Below are 25,580 nucleotides of genomic sequence, written 5' to 3'. Positions count from 1 at the left end.
ACCCTTACGATTTAGCCACCTTATAATGGCCTCTTGACAGCTCCTGAAAGAATAACTGGGCTGAGGGCCAAAATTGCCCCAAAGACCTCCTGCTGCCTTACTAAAGGACTTCATTTGCTTCCTCTCAGTTAGTTGGTTTTTCAGATTTCCTTCCTTAAGCAATTCTTCACCTCACACTATTCCAATATAGTTTTATAGTGAATAGGTAGATGTACAGTAGGAAAATATGATATCCTGAATAGGATCACAAAGGAAGTTCTGACCACAGTTAGACAGAATAGCACATTTGATGTGTTGTACACAGTTTCATATTGTAAGAAAAGCTGAAATATGCTGTGGTAGGGATTTACTACACCATCATACACACACCTAAACAAAATGTGCAGAATTGATAATGCAATCATTAAATCAACTGTACACAAAAAAGTACAGAGAGGTTTTTCATTTCAGTTTTTATAACTGGATTGTGACGAATTATTTGCCCCTAGAATTTATTGGTTTGAGAAATCTAGGCATCAAAAGTGTGTGATATTATTGTGTTCTACAGGTTCACCGGATGTCGAGCAGGTGTGTGAACCCAGTGTGCGTACCTGGAGTCCACATGCTGGCCTGGACTCCAGCAGTGTGGGCTCTGCTTCATGCCCTCCACAAGGCTGCATGCTCCACCTGAACTTCACTTACCCACTTGTGCCAGACTCACTCACTGTCTGGGTCACATTCTTTTCAGCAGAAGAGAGTGACCAGGCAGCCATCCACAACATCCTGCTTCTGACACTGAGCGGCAACAATGTGTCTCTGGGTCCACAAAGCATCTTTTGTGACATGCCACTGACAGTGAAGCTGGATGTGGATGAGGAAGTCTACGGCGTTCAGTTCTTTACTATGGATCGGCACCTCGAGATTGATGCCACAATGATGACCTCCAAGCCAGGACATCTACTCTGTCAGGCATGCCAACCCCTGCATTATAGACTGATGCGGAGCCCGCCTTTCAGCCATGCACCTAATGGGGTGGTGCTCATGGAGCCCATGAGGAGATTTGTAGACAGGTATGGATGAGAGATTTGGTAATGTATCAATTTCCACTTGATTCCTAATGTAATAAAATATAATACAACAATATTAGTGAAAAATTATTATTCCATGCAACCTCAATGGCTCTATTCATGTCACACCTTCTCACTGCAAGTGGTATTTTGTCCTAGGTCTCCTCTGTATGTGTGGGGTCTCACAAGTTGCCCTTTTGCCCCTTAGATTGTGAGGGGGTTTAAGCCAGCTTAAAGAATTTCACAGCTACTCAAGTGTAACAACCATAGTCTATACACAATGAGGCGGCAAGTTCAAAGCATTTTTTTCCTCGCTTCTCCTCCCCTTTTTTAAGCCATAAAAAAATTACAGCCTGATACAGCACCCATTCTTCGTTTCTGGCAGATGTGTCTCATATTAACAATACAGAAATGAAGAGTTTAGTCATTCAGGAGGCAGGCATTGTCTTGGTTGTCTTTTTTTGAGTGTGGGTCGAGTGTTTTTTTTTTCCTGACACAGTGAATAATGGGCCTTTCCTGGGGCCTTGAGCGACACCTCTGTTGGCAAGCTGCCAAATCTGTACATTAACTTCCCGAAAATATTCTTTGATTCTGTAAACAGCAGTTGATGTGAACCTGGTGAACCTTTCTGTCCTTGCATAAGCCAGACTATGTAAGGTCACTTGCAGTTTTCTCACTGCCATTTGAGAGCTGTGGCAAACGTATTTAAAACATAACGGTTACATGTGTAATACATGTGTATTGCAAATTACAAATCACACCAAGATTTAAAATTGTATAATTTAATTTAAGTAGTCAGGCAATTAATGTTCTGCTTAAAAAATCTACCCAACCCCCAAACCATATGAGAAAGTGTGGTACAGTTTCTTATATACATTTGCCTGATGGTTTGCTTACACTTGCAAGCATGTTTGATCCTCCCTGCAGCTAGTTTATTTAGAAACGTTCATTGAGATTGAATTATTAAGAACAGTGTTTAGATTAAATAAGCCTGTAGAAACACATTAACCAAGCAATTAAAGAAGTCAGTTCATGTATTCAGAGCTTTTAAGATCACCTTTCTCGGATTCTGACCTGAAAATCCTGAGAGACAAAAACTAAGTCTAGAAAAATTATGTTTAATACTAAGCCAAGCTCCTCTTTGGGAAAAAAGATTTTCCAGGGAAATGACGCAAAGCGTTAATCCTTAAATGAAGTGATCTCAGTTGCATCCAACTTGTGGGAATCCCATAGGTAATACCCAGCTTCTTTCTGTTTCTTTTCATTGGCCAAGTTATTTCATTGCTCCAGAACAGGCATATGGGCTTTTTTCTGCACTGATGACTGTATGAACATATTAAGGTCATTGAAACTGAAAGGAAGAGCTAAAAAGTGCCAAGAATTCTAGTTTTTATATCCATTGTTATCTTCTGATGGCCCTCTTAGTTAGTTTAGAACCAATCAGTGTGAACTGTTTGTGATTAAGTGATTAATTGCTCACTTGTAGGTGCTGTAGCAAATATTAAATATGGAAACATTATTGTAAATATGGAAACATTACTGATTTGGTATCTGCAAAATACACTGACAATGGTTGGCAACCAAACCAAGCTCACAAACCATCCTTCCCATAACAGTGATGAAGTAGTTAGCAAACGTTGCCACATTTCCGACAAAAAAACAAAACAAAACTTAAGTGTGCTAAATTGTCCCAAACTGAAGTTCATGATGTAATGAATTTCAATTTCAGATGGTTCTTGGGCATACGACTCTGTGATATCACATGCTATGCATTGGTATGATGTACAACTAGCATGTGTCATCAGTGATAGGTTTCTGGCCTGCCAACTCTTGTGTTCAATTCCCTGTCAAGGCCTAAACCCCAGCCACTGCAGTGGCTGTCACAATACTAAAGAAATTTAAAGGTTGCGTCAGGTCAGGCAGCTAGTGTAAAACCTGAGCTAAGTTGTATGCAAATCGAAATTGTTTGCTGTGGAAACTAGTCTATTACCTTGCCCAGCTCCAGTTTTAAGGAAGATGTAATATGCACATGAGTACCTTATTGTATACCAACAATAATTATAAAAGGCAATAATTAGCTGAATTATTGTAACAAATCATAATTCTGAAAGAGGGATTTTTCATAAAATTATTGTTTTTACATCTAATGCTAGAATGAGCATGGTGCTGTAAATTGTACTTTGAAACAGTCAAATATTTTTAATGGGATGTTAAAAAAATGACTCGCATTGCTGATTAGCCTGAATCTTAGCTAATCCTTTATTTGACTGTTAATGCATATTACACAGAAATTAGTTTCATCCAAGCAATTTGATATGACAGTCTATGAGTGCTCATATAGACTATAACAGCACTGAAATAGATAACTACATGTATAAATCCAGTTAACATGTGGTTTGATCAAAGGCATCATGCTCATTCAACTTAAGGGACATATATTAAGGGACACCTCATATTTTTCAGATAACATGGCTGTACAAACTGTTGGACTCTAGTTGCACAATAGGTGATTTAATTATCCCTTTAATACAGTATTAAATCCAAAGGTGTTTTTATGTATGTTTAAATGTTCTATATATTTTTTTACAATTCTAATTCTTAATACTTTTAATAAAATCACAAAATAAATCACACTGCTGTAAAAAACATTTTTTTTAAATCTAAGCATAGTGGGCCTGAGTATTAGACAAATACAACCCCAGATGAATAACAACATATATTTTTTTACTATGCCATTACATGAAACCAAAAAAAAAACAACAACAAAAAAAAACGCAATATTAAGTACCACCTCATGCTCCCATAGCTTATCTTTAGTAAACAGCAGGTATGCAGATGATTAACAAAAGCAAAAGTTTTGTCAGTCTGGGTTTACAGAACCATTTTCAGATGATTTGGAGTTCAACATTTTTTCGCGAGAAAGATTATTCACAAGTGGAACGCACTCTAGACAATTACCAATCATCCCAGAAAGGATGTCCCAGCACACTCACCCCAAGGTCAGATCATACAATGCTTATACAGTAGAAGTACAAAATAATGCAAGAGTTAAATCTTAGACCCTACATGCCTTGCTCTAAAAGTTAAATGACAGCACAATTAGAAGAAGACTGAAAAAGTCTGCTTTGTTTGGAAGGGTTGCTAGGAGAAGGGCTCTTCTATCTAAAAAGCATATGGAAGCACAACTGAGGTTTACAAATTCCTCTGTATAGAGGGTCATGTAACAGAACAATGATTTAAAACACCCCAGAAAATCTACATCAGAATGGCTGAAAAATAAAATAATTAAAGTTTTGAAATGGCCAAGTCAAAGTCCAGACCTCAATCTAACTGAAATTCTGGGATAGGATCTTGTAAAGAAAAACTGGCCAAAATTTCACTACAATGATATGAGAGACAGATAGTAACACAGGACATGATTACTTAATACTAAATGTAGATCTACAAGGTAATGAATCATGGGGGTACTTAGTATTGCTCAGGTGTTTTTTTTTCTTTTTGGCTTTATTTTTGCTAAATAAATAATTGCCTGGTGAATTTTTTTTGTTGTTGTTGTCTAATACAAATCCCGCTATGATCAGATGATTTTTATTATGTTTTGGCAGATGCCCTTTTCCAGAGCAGACTTACAGAACTATGTTGTAGTCTCTATTAAAAACACATCCTCATGATAGTTCACTAGGTGAAGAAGGATGAATACCATTTCTCTCTCTATACACCCTGGACAGGGTTCCAATCAATCGCAGGGCACACAGACATATAAACACTCACACACTATGGGCAATTTGAGAACACCAATTAACCTAACCTAGATGTCTTTGAACTGTGGGAGGAAACCCACAAAGCACAGGGAGAACATGAAAACTCCATGCACACAGAGATGGGAATCGAGCCTGACCGAGAATTAAACCCGGACCCGAGATGTGCAAGGCGACAGTGCTAACCACTACACCACCCTGTCATCTTATGCATGGCTGTAAATAACAAAAATATAGTACAAGACAGACCAGTTTTCAGACGAAAACAAAAAACCTAATGTACTCTCCTGGGATTTGCATAAAAATAGAAAGGAGCGAGTGCGTCAAAGTTAACAGTAAAACTTTTTTTCTCCAGCATGCTCAGTAAAACCTAACAGCTGTTTTCTTATAAAACTGCACAAATCTGTGTCTAAAACTCCTGATTTTAAGCAGTGGATTTTCATTTCAAATATTGACTGTTTATTTTATTACTCTTTATTGCTCTTTATAAAAGTTTCTTTTATGCAGAAATGTTTTCAAAAGGATCTTTTGCTTATGCCATATTTTTGTATGTGTGTAAGACATTTGCACTGAGCTTGCTGGAGAATATGAATTCTGCTGGTAACTTTGTCAAACTACGATCAGTGTGCAGAAAACAGTGTTCCTCACCATTTTATCAAAATACCAAAAACTTTGTCTCTGGGAACCACCATTTTGGTCCTACTTTGAGCACACATGTGCTCTGTGTAGTCAGGCTGTCATTGGGATACTTTGCTCTCACCCCCCACATTGAGCACCCTGGCACTCTTTTGCTCGCTTTGCCATCACAATGTGTATAGCCCCCTCTAAAAAATTCTTTCTTAGGGAGACTCAAACAATTTAATGGGGAAATACCCCGACAGCTGCAAAAAGTGCCAGGCAAATATTGACCAAGCTGAAATGCTGCTGTGAGGTTTAGGGGCTGGATGAGCACAAAAAGGATCCACTGCTGCTTCACCGGTTTAGGATTCGCCAAGTGGGTTGAAACTCTACTCATATAAATATGCTTTAAACTCTACTTATGTAAATTCACATCCATTACTCTCAATAATTCTATCTTAGGAAAGGAGATGGAGCTGAATGCCAGCTAGCCTTGTGTCATGGTCCTACTCATAGATGTTCACTTTAACCTTGAATTGTCAGTCATGCATTCTGTACAGAAGTTTGGTGCAGATGTTGGATTCGGTGTCTGGCTAATGCTGTCATTTTTACATCCATATTAAGTAATTCCTACGTCTTGGTTTGAGCATGTCCTTTCCAGACAATTTTTGAACATGTCACATCAAGGGAGGCAATACTACATCCTTGCCTGTTTATACTATGTTTCCTGCCAAGTTGAACACGCTCTTTCTGTGTTCGCCCAAATTCATGGTGCTCAAAGACATGGTGGGAACTTGGCCTGGGTGCTTTACTTTTGAACAAAAACTAGCATTTGCACATTTATTCCATCATTCAAATGAAATGACCACATATTGAAATTAAATAATTGATGTTATAGTAGAGCTGGATTTGTCATGTTCCACAATCACTCCTGTCAAACAGTTTTCCCACGTCCTCCCCACGTCCTCATGTTTTGCTTACATTATCCCTATGTCCTCATGTTTTTCCTAAACTGTCATATACATGTATTTTTCCACTCCCTCAAACTGCCCCACCTGCGCACCGGTCTTTTGTTCCGCTATGATTACTCCCAGCATGTGCTACGTCTCATTGCTGGATTATTTCTGGATTAGCTTTCTTGCCCAATTCTCTCACGTTTTGTTTAATTATTGATTTCTTCCCTGGCAAGTTTGCTTTGTTTCTTGTTTTGGCTCCGTCACTTTACTGATTGATTGATTGATTAATTGATTGATTAATTGATTGGGAAAGCAGAAACTGGGAAATAAATCAGAAAAACAGGGAAATCAGTCAGTGGAAGTGAACGTGCCAAATCACAAAACAAAAGCCATAGTCGAAAGGGGAATTTGAGGTGACAAATCCAAAACGCAAAGTGAAGGAAAGGGAAAACAAGAAACAAAGCAATCTTGCCAAGAAAGAAATCAATAACAGTTTTAAAATGTTAGGGAATAAAACCATCCAAGGCGACCCCTATGCCTCCTTCACCACAAGCATGCTAACAGGAGGAACCCATGCAGCTGGACAGGACCCGCATCTCTCCTAAGGAGTGTCAACATCGCCAAGTGGAGGGAGCCTGCTTCTACTGCTGAAAGTCTGGAAAGAACTGTGCACCGTCTACTTCCTGTCTACTTTGTCCATGATCAATTGGCTCACCTGGTCCAGGCATTAATCGACTTAGGCTTTAACTTAATCAACACAACCTCAGCTAAGGCTCTGGTAATTCCCTCTCTACCCATAGAAAGCCCTCTCAAGGTCCAAGCCATTGATAAGAGCCTGCTCTTATCAATCACTCACTGAATCCCTGTTCTAGGCCTGAGGGTTTCAGGTAATCACTCAGAGTTCTTAGCAGACTTCAAAGACAGCAGACTTCTCTCTTCATCATGAAAACATCCCACACTATCATTGTCCTCGGCCTCTCCTGGTTAACACACTCAATCACAATCACAGCCTGAGTCTATCGTGTGCCACATGCTATCAAGCTGCCGTCATGCTACATCTCAACCCTTTTACCACAGTTGAACCCCCAGAATACCATAAATGAATACGATGACCTCAAGTCTCGCACCATTTCTCTTCCCAATCCCAAAGACCATCTTTATTCTCTGTCCAAACGCAAAGCCATGAACCAGTATATCACCCTATTGAGTCCCTTGCGGCAGGGAACATTCACTAATTGTTACTAATTGTTACCAATTGTCACTAATTTGCCCACTTCATCCCCACAGCAGGACCTTTAGAGGTTCTTGGGGTTTGGGAACTTCTACCGTTGCTTCATATGGGGCTACACTTTCATCGCCTCCCCCTTAACAGTCCTGACCTCCCTTAAGATCCAGTTCTGTTGTAACTAGGAAGCCAGAAGAGCATTCTTGAAACTTAAGAAGTGGTTCACCTCAGCCCCTATCCTTACCATCCTGGACCCGTCCCACCAGTTTGTAGTGGAAGTTGACACCTTATTTATATGGGGGGTAAGAGGTGCATTTAACAGAGGTCTGTGCGTGACAACAAGCTGTGTCCTTGCTCTTTCTTCTCACACCCCTTAACCCCTGCTGAAATAAACTATGACATGAGCAATCGAAAGCTTCTAGACGAAGCTGGCCCTGGAGGAATGGAATCATTAGTTTGAGGGGTCGGAGGTTTCATTCCTGGTCTGAACCAACCACAAGAACCTTGAGTACTTACAAAGCGTCAAGAGGCTCAGTGCCCACCCAGCTTGGTGGTCGTGTTTCTTTGACAGGTTCAACTTCACACTTTCCAATCCCCCTGAGGTTAAAAATTCAAAGCAAGATGCCCTCTCTAGACAGTTCTTGACCACCTACGACTCCACTGCATGTGAGACTATCCTCCCTTCTCATTTACATTTAGGCATTTGGCAGACGCTCTTATCCAGAGCGACTTACAAAAAGTGCTTTAATGTTTACAACATTGGATACATACTTACACTGGGTTAACTAGGTTAATAACTAAGTACCATTAGTCCAACACATCTGAGTTTTTTTTTTTTTTTTTTTTTTTTCGGGGGGTGGGGGGTTAGTCCAAGTACTGGAGAAACAGATGCGTCTTGAGTCGTCGTTTAAAGATAGTCAAAGTCTCTGATGTACGGACATCTAGAGGAAGTTCATTCCACCACCTAGGTGCCAGAACAGAAAAGAGCCTGGATGATTGCCGCCCTCGATCCCTGAGAGATGGTGGGATGAGGCGAGCAGTGCTGGAGGATCGGAGGGAACGTGGTGCAGTTCGTGGTGTAATTAGCGCAGAGAGGTAAGTGGGTGCTGGGCCATTTTTAGCTTTGTAGGCAAGCATCAGTGTTTTGAATTTGATGCGGGCAGCTACAGGAAGCCAGTGCAGGGAGCGGAGGAGTGGGGTGGTGTGGGAAAACTTGGGAAGGTTAAAAACGAGTCGTGCTGCTGCATTCTGGATCAGTTGCAGAGGACGAATCGTGGACAAAGGCAGGCCTGCCAGGAGTGAGTTGCAGTAGTCCAGTCTTGAAATAACAAGGGACTGAACAAGCACCTGAGTAGCCTGTGAAGAAAGAAATGGGCGAATTCTTCTGATATTGTAAAGAAGAAATCGACAAGAGCGAGTAAGGTTAGCGATGTGTGGGGAAAATGACAGATGATTGTCCATGGTTACCCCGAGATTGCGGGCAGTGGTTGAGGGAGTGATTTGGTTGTTGTCCATGGATATCACAAGGTCTTGACCTGGAGATGAGTCACAAGGGATAAACAACAGTTCGGTTTTACTGAGATTGAGCTTCAGTTGATGAGCAGCCATCCAAAATGAGATGTCTGCCAGACATGCTGAGATCCGGGTGGAAACCTGAGTGTCAGAGGGAGGAAAGGAAAGAACAAGTTGGGTGTCGTCTGCATAACAGTGGTATGAGAATCCATGCGATAATATGACCTTACCAAGAGACCGGGTATAGAGGGAGAACAGAAGAGGACCAAGTACTGAGCCCTGCGGGACACCAGTAGAGAGTCTATGTGGGGCAGATGTAGATCCCCTCCATGTTACCTCATATGACCTATCTTTTAGGTAAGAAGCAAACCATTGCCACGCTGTTCCACAAATTCCAAGGCTTGTAAGAATAGATAATAGAATCTTGTGGTTCACGGTGTCAAATGCAGCTGACAGGTCCAGGAGGATGAGGACAGATGAAAGTTTAGCAAATCTAGCAGCATGGAGCTTCTCAGTGACTGACAGAAGGGCAGTCTCTGTGGAATGTGCCACTTTGAATCCAGATTGGTTTGGGTCATTAAGGTTGTTCTGTGAGAGATAAAGAGACATTTGATTATAAACCGTTCTTTCAAGAATTTTGGAAATGAAAGAGAGCAGTGATACCGGGCGATAGTTGTTAACTTCTGATGGGTCCAGGCAGGGTTTCTTGAGGATGGGAATAACCCTCGCCTTCTTAAAAGCGGCAGGAACATGACCAGATGATATGGATTGGTTGATGATGGCTGTGGTGAAGGGAAGGAGGTCTCGTGAGATGGCCTGGAGCATTGTGGAAGGGATTGGGTCTAATGAACAGGTGGTGGGGTTAGATGACGAGATGATCTGTTGAATCTCGTCAGATGACAAGTTGGAAAATTCTACTAAAGGAGGGAAGGAAAGGTCCTGAGGTTCTGCCGTAGGAGTTTGGTTGAGAGCAAAGGACTGGCGGATTGCTGCAATCTTCCCATCGTAGAATGTGGCAAAATCGTCAGCAGTCAGAGAGGAAGGGGCAGGAGGAGTCGGTGGGTTGAGTAGTGAGGAGAAGATGTTGTGGAGTTTGCCAGGATCATGTGCAGACGCTTCCAACTTTTGTCTGAAGAAGGTAGTTTTGGCAGAAGTCACATCACATGAGAATTTGGAAAGAAGAGTCTGGTAAGAGATGAGATCTGCATCAAGCTGTGATTTCTTCCATCTTCTTTCTGCAGTTCTTAATTCTCTCCTGTTGTTGCGCAGTACATCAGATAACCAAGGAGCAGGACAAGACGTCTTCCTTGGTTTAGATGACAGCGGGCAAAGGAGATCTATGGATGAGGAGAGAGAGGAGAGGAAAGTTTCAGTCGCAGTCTCTAGTGGTAAAGAGGAGAAGGAGTCTGGGTCTGGGAGGAATGATAGGGTGTATGAAGACACAGAGGAAGGGGAGACAGAGTGAAGGTTTTTGCGGGTAAAAGAGACATTTTGGTGGTTAGGTTTACATAGAATGGGAAGGGTTATGGTGAAGGATACCAGGTAATGATCAGATTTATGAAGAGGAATAGTAGTGGTATCTGTGGCTGGGGAAGGGCGGCAGAAAACAAGGTCGAGAGAATTTCCTGCCTTGTGTGTAGGAGGGCAGCTGTTTAGGGTTAAAGAAAAGGAGTTAAGGAGAGGAAGAAGGAAAGAGGATTGGAGTTTATCAGATGGAAGGTTGAAATCTCCTAGAACAGTGAGAGGAGTGTTAGCAGAAGGAAAAAGACTAAGAAGTATGTCCATTTCATCTAGAAAGTTTCCTAGAGAGCCAGAAGGACGGTAAATAACTAAGATGTGGAGGTTAATTGGAGAGGTTACCTTAACTGCATGAAATTCAAATGATGAAAAACTGAGATGAGACAGGGTGATGGGCGAGAAGGACCATCTCTTGGACAACAGGAGACCCGTACCACCACCTCTGCCAGTTTCTCGTGGAGTGTGAGAGAATACATAGGCAGAGGATAGGGCAGCCGGTGTAGCTGAGTTCTGAGGAGATATCCAACCTTCTCCCTGCTTGCTCACAGCAGCCGAGCTGGACACTTAAACCAAGGTCAAGCAGGACCTGTCTTATTAACCAGGGCCCAGTAATGTACTCCCTAATCGCGTCTTTGTTCACCTTCTGCTCCCAGGTCTTGGAATGGGGGCACAGCTGTAAGCTTTCTTGCCACCCTGGCTATGCTTAAACAGATCAGCCACGTTTTTGATGGCCAAAGTTAAAGAAAGACATTTTTTAGCTTTGTGGCAGCATGCATCAATCATGCCAAAGATGTTTAAGATGTAAACATGGCAAGCAAGCACCAGCAGGCCTCCTCAGACCCTTACTGATTCCATACTGCCCATGGTCCAACATCTCACTGGATTTCTTCACAGGATTAGACACCTTCAACGGCAACACCTATATCATGACTTTGGTGGATCAGTTCTCCAAGGCAGCCCACTCCCATCTTCCACTGGGACTGAGGAACTGATGATTCTCCATGTCCATGAAGGCATTCTGTAAGCCAGCTTAGAGTCGAGTTCATGCCCTGGGTGGAATACGTTTATAACTCCCAATCCACATAATCCAAAATATAGGGTAGGCTAGAAAGTTATCGGGCCGGGGGTAGCTCAGTGGTTAAGGCATTGGATTATGGTTCGAAAGATCCCAGGTTCAAACCCCACAACCCCACAACCAAGTTGCCACTGTTGGGCCCTTGAGCAACCTTCACCTGCGTAGATGTATAATAAGATAAAAATGTAAGTCGCTCTGGATAAGAGCGTCTGCCAAATGCCTAAATGTAATGCTTGCTGGAAGAGATATCTCCATGAGAACAATCTCCTGCAAACTCTCTCCCTGATACATTGGTCCATACACAATCACCAAAATAATCAATCCTTTCTCCCTGAGACTCTTGCTGCCCTCTACTATGTGGCGAGTCAATCCTAGGGGTTTACACCTCCCATCTAAATCACCTCATGCCCATTTTGTTTCATGATTGATTTTACTGTTGCTAATTTGCTTTGTTTTTCTCATTTTCCCCCTTTTTCGTCTTGCGTTTTGGATTTGTCGCCTCGCTCTCTAATTACTTTGACTATGGTTTTGTTTCACGATTTGTTTTGAGATCTCATGCAGACTGGGTGCAACGGCACTCACTCTCACTCTTTTCCTTACCTCTGTTCCTCACCATCTTCTCTGCCTGGATTTTCCATGCCCAGCCAACTCCCTGACAAGATCATTCATGAAATATATGGCTAAAACACTTATACAGCAATATTTTACTATGTAAAATTACTCTTTAGTACATACATCTAAGTTCTAAATAGCCTATGAACAATCCTAACTAGATTCTAACACAAGCCTAAATCTCAAACATATCTCTAACCCCTGATCAAGGGCACTACTTATTGTGTGGAATAAGGGATTCTAACTTAAACTATACATAGCATGCCAGCTTTCTATTGCTATTTAAGATTCGACCCTGAAACCCGCATTGGCCTTGCATCAACCTTGATTGCATGAACCTAGAAATCTAGTCAGAAAAAAAAAAAACATGAATGACTGTGATTACAAATTTTTTAAATAGTAAGTCCTCAATTTACTAGAAAACTTAAACAATTGGCTTTGCAGCAGTGGAAAAAAGGTAATATGGACTCTAGATTTACCCTATTTTAGCCTGATGAGTCAGGTTAAGAAGAGAAGTATAAAGTTTTGTATCCATAATGAATAGTGTCCACTGTTCAAACCTCAGTGTTATCTTCTGGGGATGCTTAAGTTGGTCAGCTCTAGGCTCAGTAAAGTTATGTGGCAATAAAGTGAGCTATCTACCTGAATGTACTAAATCATGCTTTTTTAGTTCCTGATCATGGGGCTATATAGTTAAGCTACATGAGCTGAGCTACATGTATGTTATATTATACCTTCTTTCAGGTGTAAAATACCTTAGTTCAGCTGTATACAGTTTAAAAAATCTATCTGCCTCAAGTTGAGATATACTGTTTGCTGTCTGTATACTTTTTACTGTATAATGTTTTCTTGAATTGCATAAGTGCTAATTTCTAGGCTTATAGCTAGACAGTATGGTTTGCAGCAATGCAGAATGCACTTGTAACCCACAGTGTAGCCGCAATTGTGTAACCTTACCACCTGACACTGATGGCCAAACTACAGTAATGCTTACTGGATTCATCTAGCAAATGTTATTTCCTCTTGTCATATGTCAAGCCAGCATTTTACCTCAGAAGTCATTGTGGCTGTTAAGGATAGTAACAGAACACTTTTAGTTGTGCTTTTGCCTGACCACAACAAACATGTCTTAGAAAAACACATAACCACATGACCACATGATTGCCTAACTCCTGCTTCTGGGATTGGCTGAGATTCCTTCATATGCACTTCTAACAGATAAAAATTTGGCTCTATTTTCTGTTCTCATGTCACTGACAGTCACTGACCTGTGTTTAAACATTTTAAAAGTTTCCTCCTGAATCTAGCAGCATCACTGCTTCATATTGTAGGTTCAAGGAATGAATTCACTTGCAACAACTGTCTTAGTTTTTTATACAGTTTATGATCTGCACCAAAGTTTGTGTTGTTTGAGGAGGCAACTTATGTGGCAGCTTAACAAGATTTATTTAACTATTAATTTTTATTTAAATCTTTTACCCCAACATTTTGGACACACCTTGAATGAGCTGGGCCGTGTAGTCCGGTTCAATAGAACAGCTAATGTAGCACAAATTGCTGAAAAGTTTAATGCTGGTTCCCATAGACAGGTGTCAGAACATAGTCCATTTCTGTTTTGGTAGCTAAAGGGGCAACCTATGATTGAAAAACATAAAAAAAAAAAAACCTGGACCTTTTGTCACACTCTGATCTTTGCAGGGACATAGAGTTTGGTGAGATGTACACCTACCATGTGCTGACAGTATCCAATACAGCAGAAAGTGAGCCATCTCCTGCTCTCATACACCAGCTGGGCTCACCATATTGTGGAGATGGACTCATCCAAGAGTAAGTCATCTTAAATTCACAAGCATTTCAAGAAACTTAAGAACAGCACTGCTATTATGTAAACCAATGTTTTAGGTCCAGACTTACTCCTTACTCTTGCAATTACGTACCATTCCTACTACTTGAAGAATGAAATAAAACTTGTTTATTGTTGCCTATCTAGCTTAGCAAAATAATTTTTGCGTTAGAATAATTGCATGATTTTATGTGTGTACTGTTGGAAAGGTTATATAATGGTAAGGTTATGGTAACATACAATGCAGATATCAGGGCAGTAAGATAACATTTATATGCTTTTGCTGCACAAGCAGAAATGAGCATTATCATATCATCAGTGGACAGATAGAGAAAACCTATTATACAATTTATGTATTAAACACAGCTGTGTAATAACCCCCTTGCAAAGATAGACATATTTTCTGTACCTACCAAAAGAAAAAAAAAAAAAAAAAAAAAAGGTACCTGTAGAAATGCTTCAGTCTAAAAAAATACTACAGTGCTCAATTTTTTTTTATAGATAACACCAGCATTGTTTGAGACACACATTATTATTAATGTGGAAATACTCGTTAGGATATTGCAATATATACAGTGAAGCAAGCTATATACAGTATATTGATTTAGTCTCTAAGCAGATGATGTTATAAAGGTATATTTTATTTTGTTGGAAGTGTTTATTGTCTGGAAATTATGGGAATTTCTAAATCTGTGTTGTGTGTGTGTGTGTGTGTGTGTGTGTGTGTGTATGCTTATTTCAGTTATCTTGGGGAGCAGTGTGATGACATGAACTTTGCCAATGGAGATGGCTGTTCCAACCAGTGCAAAAAGGAACTTTTTTTTAACTGTGTTGGTATGTCCTGGTAAATGTTTACGCCTATCTGGAAAATATAAAGGAGCATTTTATAGATGATGCATTCAACTGTATTACTACAGATTTCTGACAGATTATTGTATTACTATGTATGTATGTATGTACAACTGTATTACTACAGATTTCTTACAGATTATTACAGATGATGCATTCAACTGTATTACTACAGATTTCAACCAAACAATGTCTGGATTTAATGAAATCGTCTCGGGTTACTTTGCTGTAACCCTGTTCCCTGAAAAGGCGGGAACGAGATGCTGCGTGAAAATGCTATGGGAACATCTTGTCATGTTGCCGGTTGTGAAGCATGTGTGTACCAAACACGCCAAATTTTTGGCTTTTATAACCTCGGTCAGGTGATGTCATCTGATAGGACGCACCTGCAGGTTATAAATAGGAGTGAACTGGAAACATTCCTCAGATTGATTTGTCTGAACGGACGTCCGGTCACATAGGCAGTGCGGCATTGGGACGCAGCATCTCGTTCCCGCCTTTTCAGGGAACAGGGTTACAGCAAAGTAACCCGAGACGTTCCCTTTCAAAGGCTACACTCGATGCTGCGTGAAAACGCTATGGGAACGAGAGTGCCAACGCCGCCGCACTGCGAGTGTCTGGACTCCAAGGTTGTGTAGCGTGTGCGCACAAGGCCGAGAAGGTCTCAGAACTATGTCTGGGTAGCTGACTCGAGGACCCGTGAGCCCGGAGTAGCATGAACATCCAAACTATAAATGTAATTAATGTGTGCGGAGAGGACAACCCTCCGTGTCACACACTTGCTGCAGGGGAATACCTCTTGCTAGTGCAATAGATGAGGTGATCCCCCTGGTTGAATGAGCCCTGATTCCTAGAGGCGAAGTGAGCCCACGCGCCTCATAGGAGAGGGCAATAAGCCCAGTGTAGTGGGGGCCACCCCCCGTTGCGGCCCCAGACCATGTAAAAGCTGCTTTGACTTACGCCACTAGCTGATGCGGTGGACGTAAATCTAAAGAGCACGTACTGGACAAAGTAAGTGAAGTCTTGCTGCAAGGGAATACCTCTTGCTAGTGCAATTGATGAGGCGATTCCCCTGGTTGAATGAACCCTGATTCCTAGAGGCGAAGTGAGCCCACGCGCCTCATAGGAGAGGGCAATAGCATCTCTCACGCCGCTTGCGGCTTCAAAACATGTAAAAGCTGCTCTGACTTACGCCACTGGCTAATGCGGTGGACATAAATCTGAAGAGCACGTACTGGGCACAGTAAGTGAAGTCTCTCCTGCTCCGAAGCTGTAAAGGCGGAGGACAGAAAGCTTCAAAACAATAGGATGCATATTGGCAAATGTGTGCGGAGAGGACCAACCCTCCGCATTACAGACTTGCTGCAAAGGAATACCTCTTGCTAGTGCAATTAATGAGGCGATTCCCCTGGTTGAATGAACCCTGATTCCTAGAGGCGAAGTGAACCCACGCGCCTCATAGGAGAGGGCAATAGCATCTCTCACGTAGCTTGCGGCTTCAAAACATGTAAAAACTGCTCTGACTTACGCCACTGGCTAATGCGGTGGACGTAAATCTGAAGAGCACGTACTGGACACAGTAAGTAAAGTCTCTCCTGCTCCGAAGCTGTAAAGGCGGAGGACAGAAGGCTTCAAAACAATAGGATGCATATTGGCAAATGTGTGCGGAGAGGACCAACTCTCCGCATTACAGACTTGCTGCAAAGGAATACCTCTTGCTAGTGCAATTAATGAGGCGATTCCCCTGGTTGAATGAACCCTGATTCCTAGAGGCGAAGTGAACCCACGCGCCTCATAGGAGAGGGCAATAGCATCTCTCACGTAGCTTGCGGCTTCAAAACATGTAAAAACTGCTCTGACTTACGCCACTGGCTAATGCGGTGGATGTAAATCTGAAGAGCACGTACTGGACACAGTAAGTGATGTCTCTCCTGCTCCGAAGCTGTAAAGGCGGAGGACAGAAGGCTTAAAAACAATAGGAAGCATGTTGGCAAATGTGTGTGGAGAGGACCAACACTCCGTGTCACATACTTGCTGCAAGGGAATACCTCTTGCTAATGTAATTGATGAGGCAATTCCCCTGGTTGAATGAGCCCTGATTCCTAGAGGCGAAGTGAGCCCACGCGCCTGCTAGGAGAGGGCAATAGTTGTCCGATCCTCTTAGAGAGGTAACACCACTTAGAATAGTCTTAATTACGCTGGCTGGAAGACCAGCTTGACTTAGAGTCAGAGAGTAGTAAAGGGGACATTTGCTGATCTTGCGAGGCAAAGAGGTCCACCTACGCTACATGAAATTTTCCAAGAATGTAAATCGCCCTGAGGGACAGGAATCTGGTGCGCTAGCTATTTAGCGGCGCGAGCACAGTCCGCCCTGGCGATTAATATACGAGACTGCCATAGTGTTGTCCACCCGCACTAGGACATGGTAGTCTCAACTGCTGGAGGAAGTGCTTTAGGGCCTGAAATAGAGCCATGATTTTGAGGCAATTGAGTGCCGCGCAAAAAGATGGCCTCTCCAGCTCCCTTGGGCTGGACGGTCATTTAAGACCGCACCCCAGCCCATGAGGGAAGCGTCTGTCGTTAGCATCTGCGACGACAAGACGAACTTAGAGTGGGACCCAGAAACCGGGGTCTGAACCACGTAGGAAGGGTACGAAGCACCTGGCGCGTAGCCCTTATTGGGGATTGGCCCTAGAGTAAAATCCCCTGGTTCTTAGCCACAACTGAAATGCTCTCATGTGCAGAAGGTCCAAAGGTGTCACCGTGGATACAGCTGCCATGAGAGCTAAGATCTCTGAAAGTGATGGTCACTTTCTGGTCTAGCTTGATTTCCTTGATGGTGTTGAGAATGGATTCGACACGAGCGGGAGACAGCTGTGCCCGCTTACGCTCAAATTCCATGTGACACCCAAAAATGTTGTCCTCTAAACAGGAAAGAGCATGCTTTCATGGCATTGGATCTCAATCCTAGGAAACAAAGATTAGCTAGAACGACATGCTGATGTCGAAGCGCTAGCTACTGAGACTGGGCCGGCCAGTCATGTAATTCAATACGGATGCTCTGGAGTCGTAAGAGCCAGAAATACATCCATGTATTTTGTGTATGTGCGGGTGAAAAAGCTAGACCAAATGGAAGGACCCGATACTGGTAAGCTTCGCCCCCGAAAGCGAACCTCAGGAACCTCCTGTGTTGTGGCAATATTTCCATTGATTTATTTTTAGATAGCGGTAAAGCCCGCAAAATCTAAAAAATTGGACGCAGCCCCCCGTTCCTCTTGCATTTTCCGGTTTCATGGAAGTGGAGACCACGCCATTGAAACGCGGAGGGTGATGTGAGAACTGAATCCTGTAGTTTCTCTGTACAGTGCTTAGTGCCCAAGGAGATGTACTTGGCAGTAGCTTCCACGCTGCCAGTTTCTCAGAAAGGGGCAAAGCTCAGCGGCTTGGTTAAACGGGGGGGGGGGGGGGGGGGGATTTTAGATGTTCAGCATCCTGAAACACGGCAGGAAAAACCCGACGAACTAACATTTTATTGGAGACTGGAGTTGCCCGAAACACCAGTGGTGGCGGAGCAAGAACACCAACCTCCTGGGGGTGCCAGGGAGAACACTTTATTCTTTAAAAGGAATTCTGCGTGCCTCTCCCCATTGGGGGGGGGCACCCCCCACGGTCCTGGGCACATGAACCTCAGGGCTTCTTTGTGAAGACAATATAGTCTGACCTTTTTTGAGGCGGATTGCGTGACGCACCTCAATCTTGCGACGGGGTGCCCAGCTCAAAAACACTCTCCTTGTGTGTTTCATGCCTCGCAACAGTCAGACCCGGTCAAGACTGGGTGGCCGACAGTCCCGACTCTTGAGCAAGGCGGGGAAGGAATTTCCCGAAGGCTTGTTATACAAACTTCGCCTCATGAACCTAGTGGCGACCGAGTTAACGACATCGCCAAGTAGGCCGGGAGGCGAGATGGGGCATCGAGGAGGAATACACGATCCTTCTCCTTAATGCCCCTGAGATTCAACCACAAGTGCCTCTCCGCGGAGACCATAGCAGCCATAAAACGGCCGATAGCACGAGCCGTCTGCTTTGTTGCACGAAGAGACAAGTCTGTGGCCCGGCGTAAATCCAATACGCCTTACCTTGCAGAGCCCCGCCAGTACTCAAGTCTCTCAGCAGGTCAGCCTGGTAGGCGTGCAAAACCGCCATGGTGTGCAATGCGCCAACCTGACCTGCTGCCTGAAAAGCTTTTCCCTCCAGGGCAGATAAAAAGTCTACACAACTTGAAAGGAAATAATAGCTTTTCAGGAAGGATGATGTCCCAGAAGAGAGATAGCCTGGAAGCGTCTCTTCTATCTGGGTGTCATCATATAACTCCGCGTTTCTACCTCAATTATATTTAAATAAATAAATAAGTTGATGGCAGGAAAACACGGGATGAATACAGCTTACTCCATGAAAGGGTTAACTTATATGGAGATTGCTAAGAAAAGGGGAGAGAGCGTCGTTGAGGCTCCGCCCCTGGCCACCCTGCCGTCTATGTTTTTTTTTTTATTATTATTATTTTTAAGTGCTTAGAGCCTATTACCATCTCCGCGGAAGCAAGAGAGGATGTTTATCCTTGCCCATTCACAAGAAGTGCGGCGCGCGCTTGCGAGCGGACAGAGGGATTCCCCGATCCGATGAGAACGCGAAAGAAAGGAGTTTTTAAATCCGTCTCTCACTGCTCTGCCGGATGCACGAGTTTAAGCCCCAGGAATGCGCGGCGGCTCGAAGATTCTCAAGGAATGCGAGGCGCGCGCGTAGCACTTAATCGAAGCAGTAAAGTGTAGAGATCGCCCTCCGATATGGATTATACACACGGAGGGACATCTCGTTTAAACTCTGCCATTATCGGTGAGTTAAACACTTATTTTTGCTGGTTAGACACAACACGCTCACAACTAGACAAGGTGAAGACAAGAATCTGAGGAATGTTTCCGGTTCACTCCTATTTATAACCTGCAGGTGCGTCCTATCAGATGACGTCACCTGACCGAGGTTATAAAAGCCAAAAATTTGGCGTGTTTGGTACACACATGCTTCACAACCGGCAACATGACAAGATGTTCCCATAGCGTTTTCACGCAGCATCGAGTGTAGCCTTTGAAAGGGAACTTATTTGAAGACCACACATGGGAGCCAAAGAGTTTTGACATTTCTAGGGATAAATTTAAAGATTCATGCTTTTGTCAAGGCCACCATTTTCATAGTTTTCAGCCCATATGCATTTATCTCATGGTTGTTCAATGAATGCAATAATGAGTCACATTGCTCTTTCTAGACTGGGATCCCTGATTTCAATGCTAATGGTGGAGCTTTATTGATGAATGTTAGTAATTAGGCCCTCTAGCTGATACAATATGAACTCTTAAAGACTTCTAAACCTAAAGGAAAACTTTTGCTATTTAAAGTCCTTAAATAATTTATGATCATTGTACATTGTGCAGTGGAATTAACAGAAATTCTTTTCTAGAATAGAAGTTTTCCCTGCTAAAAGTATTTCATTCATAATGACAAAACTTATGAATGAGAGCGTGTCATGGAAGTGGAGCGTAAAAAGTGCAGAGAGGAAGAAAGTTACCAAAGAATTCTCCAATCCTTTGAAGTGTCCCTTTGAATGTGTATTCAGCTGAAGGGATGACCTGAGACATTTGTAGAAGTCTGCCCTCTGGAGTTGCTCTGATGTTCAGTACAGCTTAATTAGCAACTCTTCTTATAGAATAGGCCATCAAGCCACATGTTTGGAAAGGGTTCAATGAGTTTATGCTTTACAGACCCTCTCTCTTTCCTAGGAAGTCCTGTGTCAGCATTTTGTTGGTATTCTTCATTCCGTCATTACAACAAATTCCACGTCTTTTGGACGAACAAACAAAAAGTTTAAATATCAACTGATTATTGATTTAGTTTATTTGGTTGGTTGATTGATTGATCGATTGATTGATTGCATTCTTGCACAAATTTTTTGAATATCAGCAACAGAGCTCCTATTTAATCTGCTTAGTCACACTGGGCATGTGACCAAATCTGAATTCATACCTATCCTATTCTTCTGACATTCCTATAGAGTTATCAAAAGGTTCCTGTCATTTCTCTACAATATCCTGCTACCTATGCAGCTTTCTTTTAAAGGTCTATACAGTTTCATTTCAAGATGAATGATGAATTCCTCCACAGATAAAATGTACTGATATTTACAGTTTCACCTATAAGATAAAGGTTTTACAAGACATGGATTTTTATTTTCACTCTTCATTTATTGCTTTCCAAGTTAAATAGGCCATGGCTTTTTCCTATTATGATGTTTTTATTTGATTTGCAGTTGAACTGGTCTCCAACAAAAACCTCACAGGGAGCATAAATACTTCAGAGAGCATTTTGTTCTGCTTTGCAATATACACTCAACAAAAATATAAACGCAACACCTTTGTTTCTGCTCTGATTTTTCATGAGATGGACTTAAAGTTCATTCCAATTACACAATATTACCATTTCTCTCAAACATTGTTCACAAATCAGTCTAAATGTGTGATAGTGAGCACTTCTGCTTTGCTGAAATAATCTATCCCACCTCACAGGTGTGCCACATCAAGATGCTGATCTGACATCATGAGTAGTGCACAGGTGTACCTTATACTGCCCGCAATAAAAGGCCACCCTGGAATGTGCAGTTTCTTCTTCGCATAGAGTTTATCAGATTGTCAATTGTGGCCTGTGGAATGTTGGTCCACTTCTCTTCAATGGCTGTGCGAAGTTGTTGGATATTAGTGGGAACTGGTACACGCTGTTGTATATGCCGGTCAAGCACATCCCAAACATGCTCAACGGGTGACATGTCCGGTGAGTATGCTGGCCATGCAAGAACTGGGACATTTTCAGCTTTCAAGAACTGTGTACAGATCCTTGCAACATGAGGTGATGTTCATGGATGTATGGCACAACAATGGGCCTCAGGATCTCATCACGGTAACTCTGTGCATTCAAAATGCCATCAATAAAATGTACCTGTGTTCTTCGTCCATAACAGATGCCTGCCCATACAATAACCCCACCACCACCATGGGCCACTTGATCCACAACATTGACATCAGCAAAGCGCTCACCCACACGACGCCACACACGCTGTCTGCCATCTGCCCTGAACAATGTAAACCGAGATTCATCCGTGAAGAGAACACCTCTCCAACGTGCCAGACGCCATCGAATGTGAGCATTTGCCCACTCAAGTCTGTTACGGCGATGAGCTGGAGTCAGGTCAAGACCCCGATAAGGACGACGAGCATGCAGTTGAGCTTCCCTGAGACAGTTTGTGCAGAAATTGTTTGGTTATGCAAACCAATTGTTTCAGCAGCTGTCTGAGTGGCTGGTCTCAGACGAACTTGGAGGTGAACCTGCTGGATGTGGAGGTCCTGGGCTGGTGTGGTTACACGTGGTCTACGGTTGTGAGGCCGGTTGAATGTACTGCCATATTCTCTGAAACGCCTTTGGAGACGGCTTATGGTGGAGAAATGAACATTCAATGCACGAGCAACAGATCTGGTTGACATTCCTGCTGTCAGCATGCCAATTGCAGGACCCCTTAATGCTTGTGGCATCTGTGGCATTTTGCTGTGAGACAAAACTGCACATTCCAGGGTGGCCTTTTATTGTGGGCAGTATAAGGTACACCTGTGCACTACTCATGATGTCAGATCAGCATCTTGATGTGGCACACCTGTGAGGTGGGATGGATTATCTCAGCAAAGCAGAAGTGCTCACTATCACACATTTAGACTGATTTGTGAACAATGTTTGAGAGAAATGGTAATATTGTGTAATTGGAATGAACTTTAAGTCCATCTCATGAAAAATCAGAGCAGAAACAAAGGTGTTGCGTTTATATTTTTGTTGAGTGTATAAGATGACGTATGCCGAACCACATTATTAATGAGACAAGCAGTCAGGGCTGGATTGGTAATCTGGCATACCGGGCATTTTACCATGTGGCCAATGCACTTTGGGGCCAATACAACAACAACATTTTATTATTATTATTTGTTTGTTTGTCCAAACACCCCCCCCCTCCCTTGGGAGCGGCCCATCATACAGAGACAGGCTTCTATATTGACAGCTTAAGCCCAATCATATGCCACCATAACAGAGCGATAAAGTATCTTGCACTGCTTATGTATCTTTTTAAAACACCCATCCAACCCCTCTTTTCCATCTCTTATGTCAAAATGGACAAATTAGGTTTGGGCAGGACAATGCCAAATATGCAATGATTTTAGGCATGTTTGCTATAGGGGCTGCTGTAGTAGCCCCTACCTCTTTATCAGTGCCACGTTTGTGCAGCATCATTAGGCAAATGTTGAAGAGCAGGTGGCAAGCCATGTAGAAGAACAGGAGTGTATTGTAATCATTGATGAGGGCCAGAGTGACAGAATGAGGGAGAACTCATATGTTCTATATTAATCTCACATTTTCTGCAAAATGTAGAAAGAGTCTTTTTGTTAAATAGGGCTGTGTGGCTCAAAAAGAATGTAAAACACAGAAAGCATTAAGTGATTTCTGCTTTTCAGAAGTTCCTGTGTAGATGTAAGAATTGTCTGTAGATAGAGGTAGAAGGTAGGATATATCTCATTTCACTCTACAATTTTTCAATAATAATTTTTAGCATTATTGTAAAACTCCAGACAAAGGTAACAATAGCAAATGCATCTTCACCATCCAGACAGGGTGGAGGAATTCAAAACAGAAACAGACAAAATACAACTAGGTAACTAGCAAAACAAACAACTGAAGGAAAAGAAACATACAAATCAGTAGACCACAAATTACAATTACAAAAACATATGCAAGGTTTTGAAGAAACACATGGGATACAAGTCACTCAAATAAAGAGGTGGAAACAGGGAACAGGTGAAGCTAATTACAAAGGCTGTGAGTGCATAACAAGAAACAGAACCAATGGCCTACTATGTATGTAAAAAGTCAAAAGGGTAATACTGGGCTGCACTAAGAGTGGGAAGTTGCTATATAGCTACAATGTATGCTTCAAATGCATTTGTACGTAGATTCTTTCCTAAATAAATGCCATTACTTCAGCAATCACTTTTAAAGGAAGCAACCAATGGACACTTTGCTTATGAGATGCTTTTTACTGTTCTTATGCTGAATAAGAATGTTTGTAGGCAAATAATACCAGTAAGACTTTTAAAACCTCCAAAGAACAAAGAATATTTTTGCATATTTTTTTCAGCAAGTATACACTACCTGTACATTTGCTGTATCGATGCTTTTTTTTTCTCTCATGTAGATGAGCCCAGCCTTTGCTACTTCTATGATGGGGATGGTCTTTGTGAGGACTTTGAACGGGAGACAAGTGTGAGAGACTGTGGTCTCTACACACCCAGTGGTTTCCTTGACCAGTGGGCCACAGGAGTGGAGGTTTCAAATGAGGACAGAGTACATTGCCCTGCGGAGGTGGCTGCTGGGTATCCTGCCGTGACAAAGGTGACAAAATGAGTTTCACATTATGAGTTTCACAAATTTAATGTAGACTTGTACATTCTTTGACCACATTTACAATTGTTTTATATACAGGATATAAAATCGTGAAGAGTATACAGTCATAAAGAGTTATCATTTATAATCCAATTATGCAATGTGATGTCATAGTTTGTTGTCTCAGGTAGTTTCTTTCCTTAGCCATGGTGCCTCAATAGGAATGTAGAGCTTCATCCAGTTGCTCTTAAAGCTAATTTGTGACAATGTCTTAAATGTGCCATGGATTTAACATTTTATGAAATCAAATCATGTCATTCTGCCATCACACAGAGGTAATGTAAAACATTTCTAAAAGATTCCAAAAAATCTGATCTGTTATACTTTTTGGATATTTCCGTATAAACCATTTATAATTGTACATATTTCTCTGGCACTTTGCCTACTCTTTTCAATTCTTTATTGTTTTCAGAGCAAACTACAGCCCCTCTGCTAAAGACTCCTGAATTAATCATGCCAGATAACTATTCTCACCATGCTGTGCAGGATTTATAGTTCTTGGCCAAATGCAGTGATTTAAACTTCACTGCTATTCATAAATACATTTTCAGTTCCATGTGTTTTGTTCATATGTGTATAGCTTATGCTTACTTTTGGCTATTTTTTCTATTTATTAATAAATCACAATTGCTGAATTGTTATGTTATAGAGACATGTTTTTATTTTTTGTTGGTTCTGTTCTTTAGAAATGTACACACATTCATTGACAGATTTCAAAAGAATACTCTTCTAGTCTTATGTGTTAAAGTTGGGAAGCACTGTAGAGAAAGACTCTAGTATGCTAGACAGATGCTTGAAAGCTGGCAGCAATAAAACATCTCAACAGAGGCATTTTGCTTGCTGATTGTAGACAGTGTAATTAAAAACCTCAAGTATTCTGTCTTGCAGTTAAGTAGAATGCCTGTAGAAATAAAGCCTCTGAAACACTGTAGCCAAGAATTAATGAGAATGAAATACATAAAATATATTTCACAAAAGTCTGCTTGCAG

At 42.0% G+C, this 25,580-nt stretch overlaps 1 protein-coding gene across 1 annotated transcript in view; it reads left to right on the top strand.

Moving 5' to 3' along the window:
• Positions 1 to 25,580, top strand: part of pappab (pregnancy-associated plasma protein A, pappalysin 1b) — a 74,215-nt gene that overhangs the window by 19,410 nt on the left and 29,225 nt on the right. The window contains exons 7-10 of the mRNA XM_053481689.1: positions 548 to 1,049; positions 14,019 to 14,147; positions 14,906 to 14,997; positions 24,344 to 24,540. Coding sequence (XP_053337664.1) covers positions 548 to 1,049; positions 14,019 to 14,147; positions 14,906 to 14,997; positions 24,344 to 24,540 — 920 coding nt within the window. The remainder of the gene's footprint in view (positions 1 to 547; positions 1,050 to 14,018; positions 14,148 to 14,905; positions 14,998 to 24,343; positions 24,541 to 25,580) is intronic.

Source organism: Clarias gariepinus, chromosome 21, assembly GCF_024256425.1.
Source record: "Clarias gariepinus isolate MV-2021 ecotype Netherlands chromosome 21, CGAR_prim_01v2, whole genome shotgun sequence".
NCBI lineage: Eukaryota > Metazoa > Chordata > Actinopteri > Siluriformes > Clariidae > Clarias > Clarias gariepinus.
The sequence above is the reverse complement of the archived record's forward strand: the minus strand, read 5'-3'. Positions and strand labels throughout refer to the sequence as shown.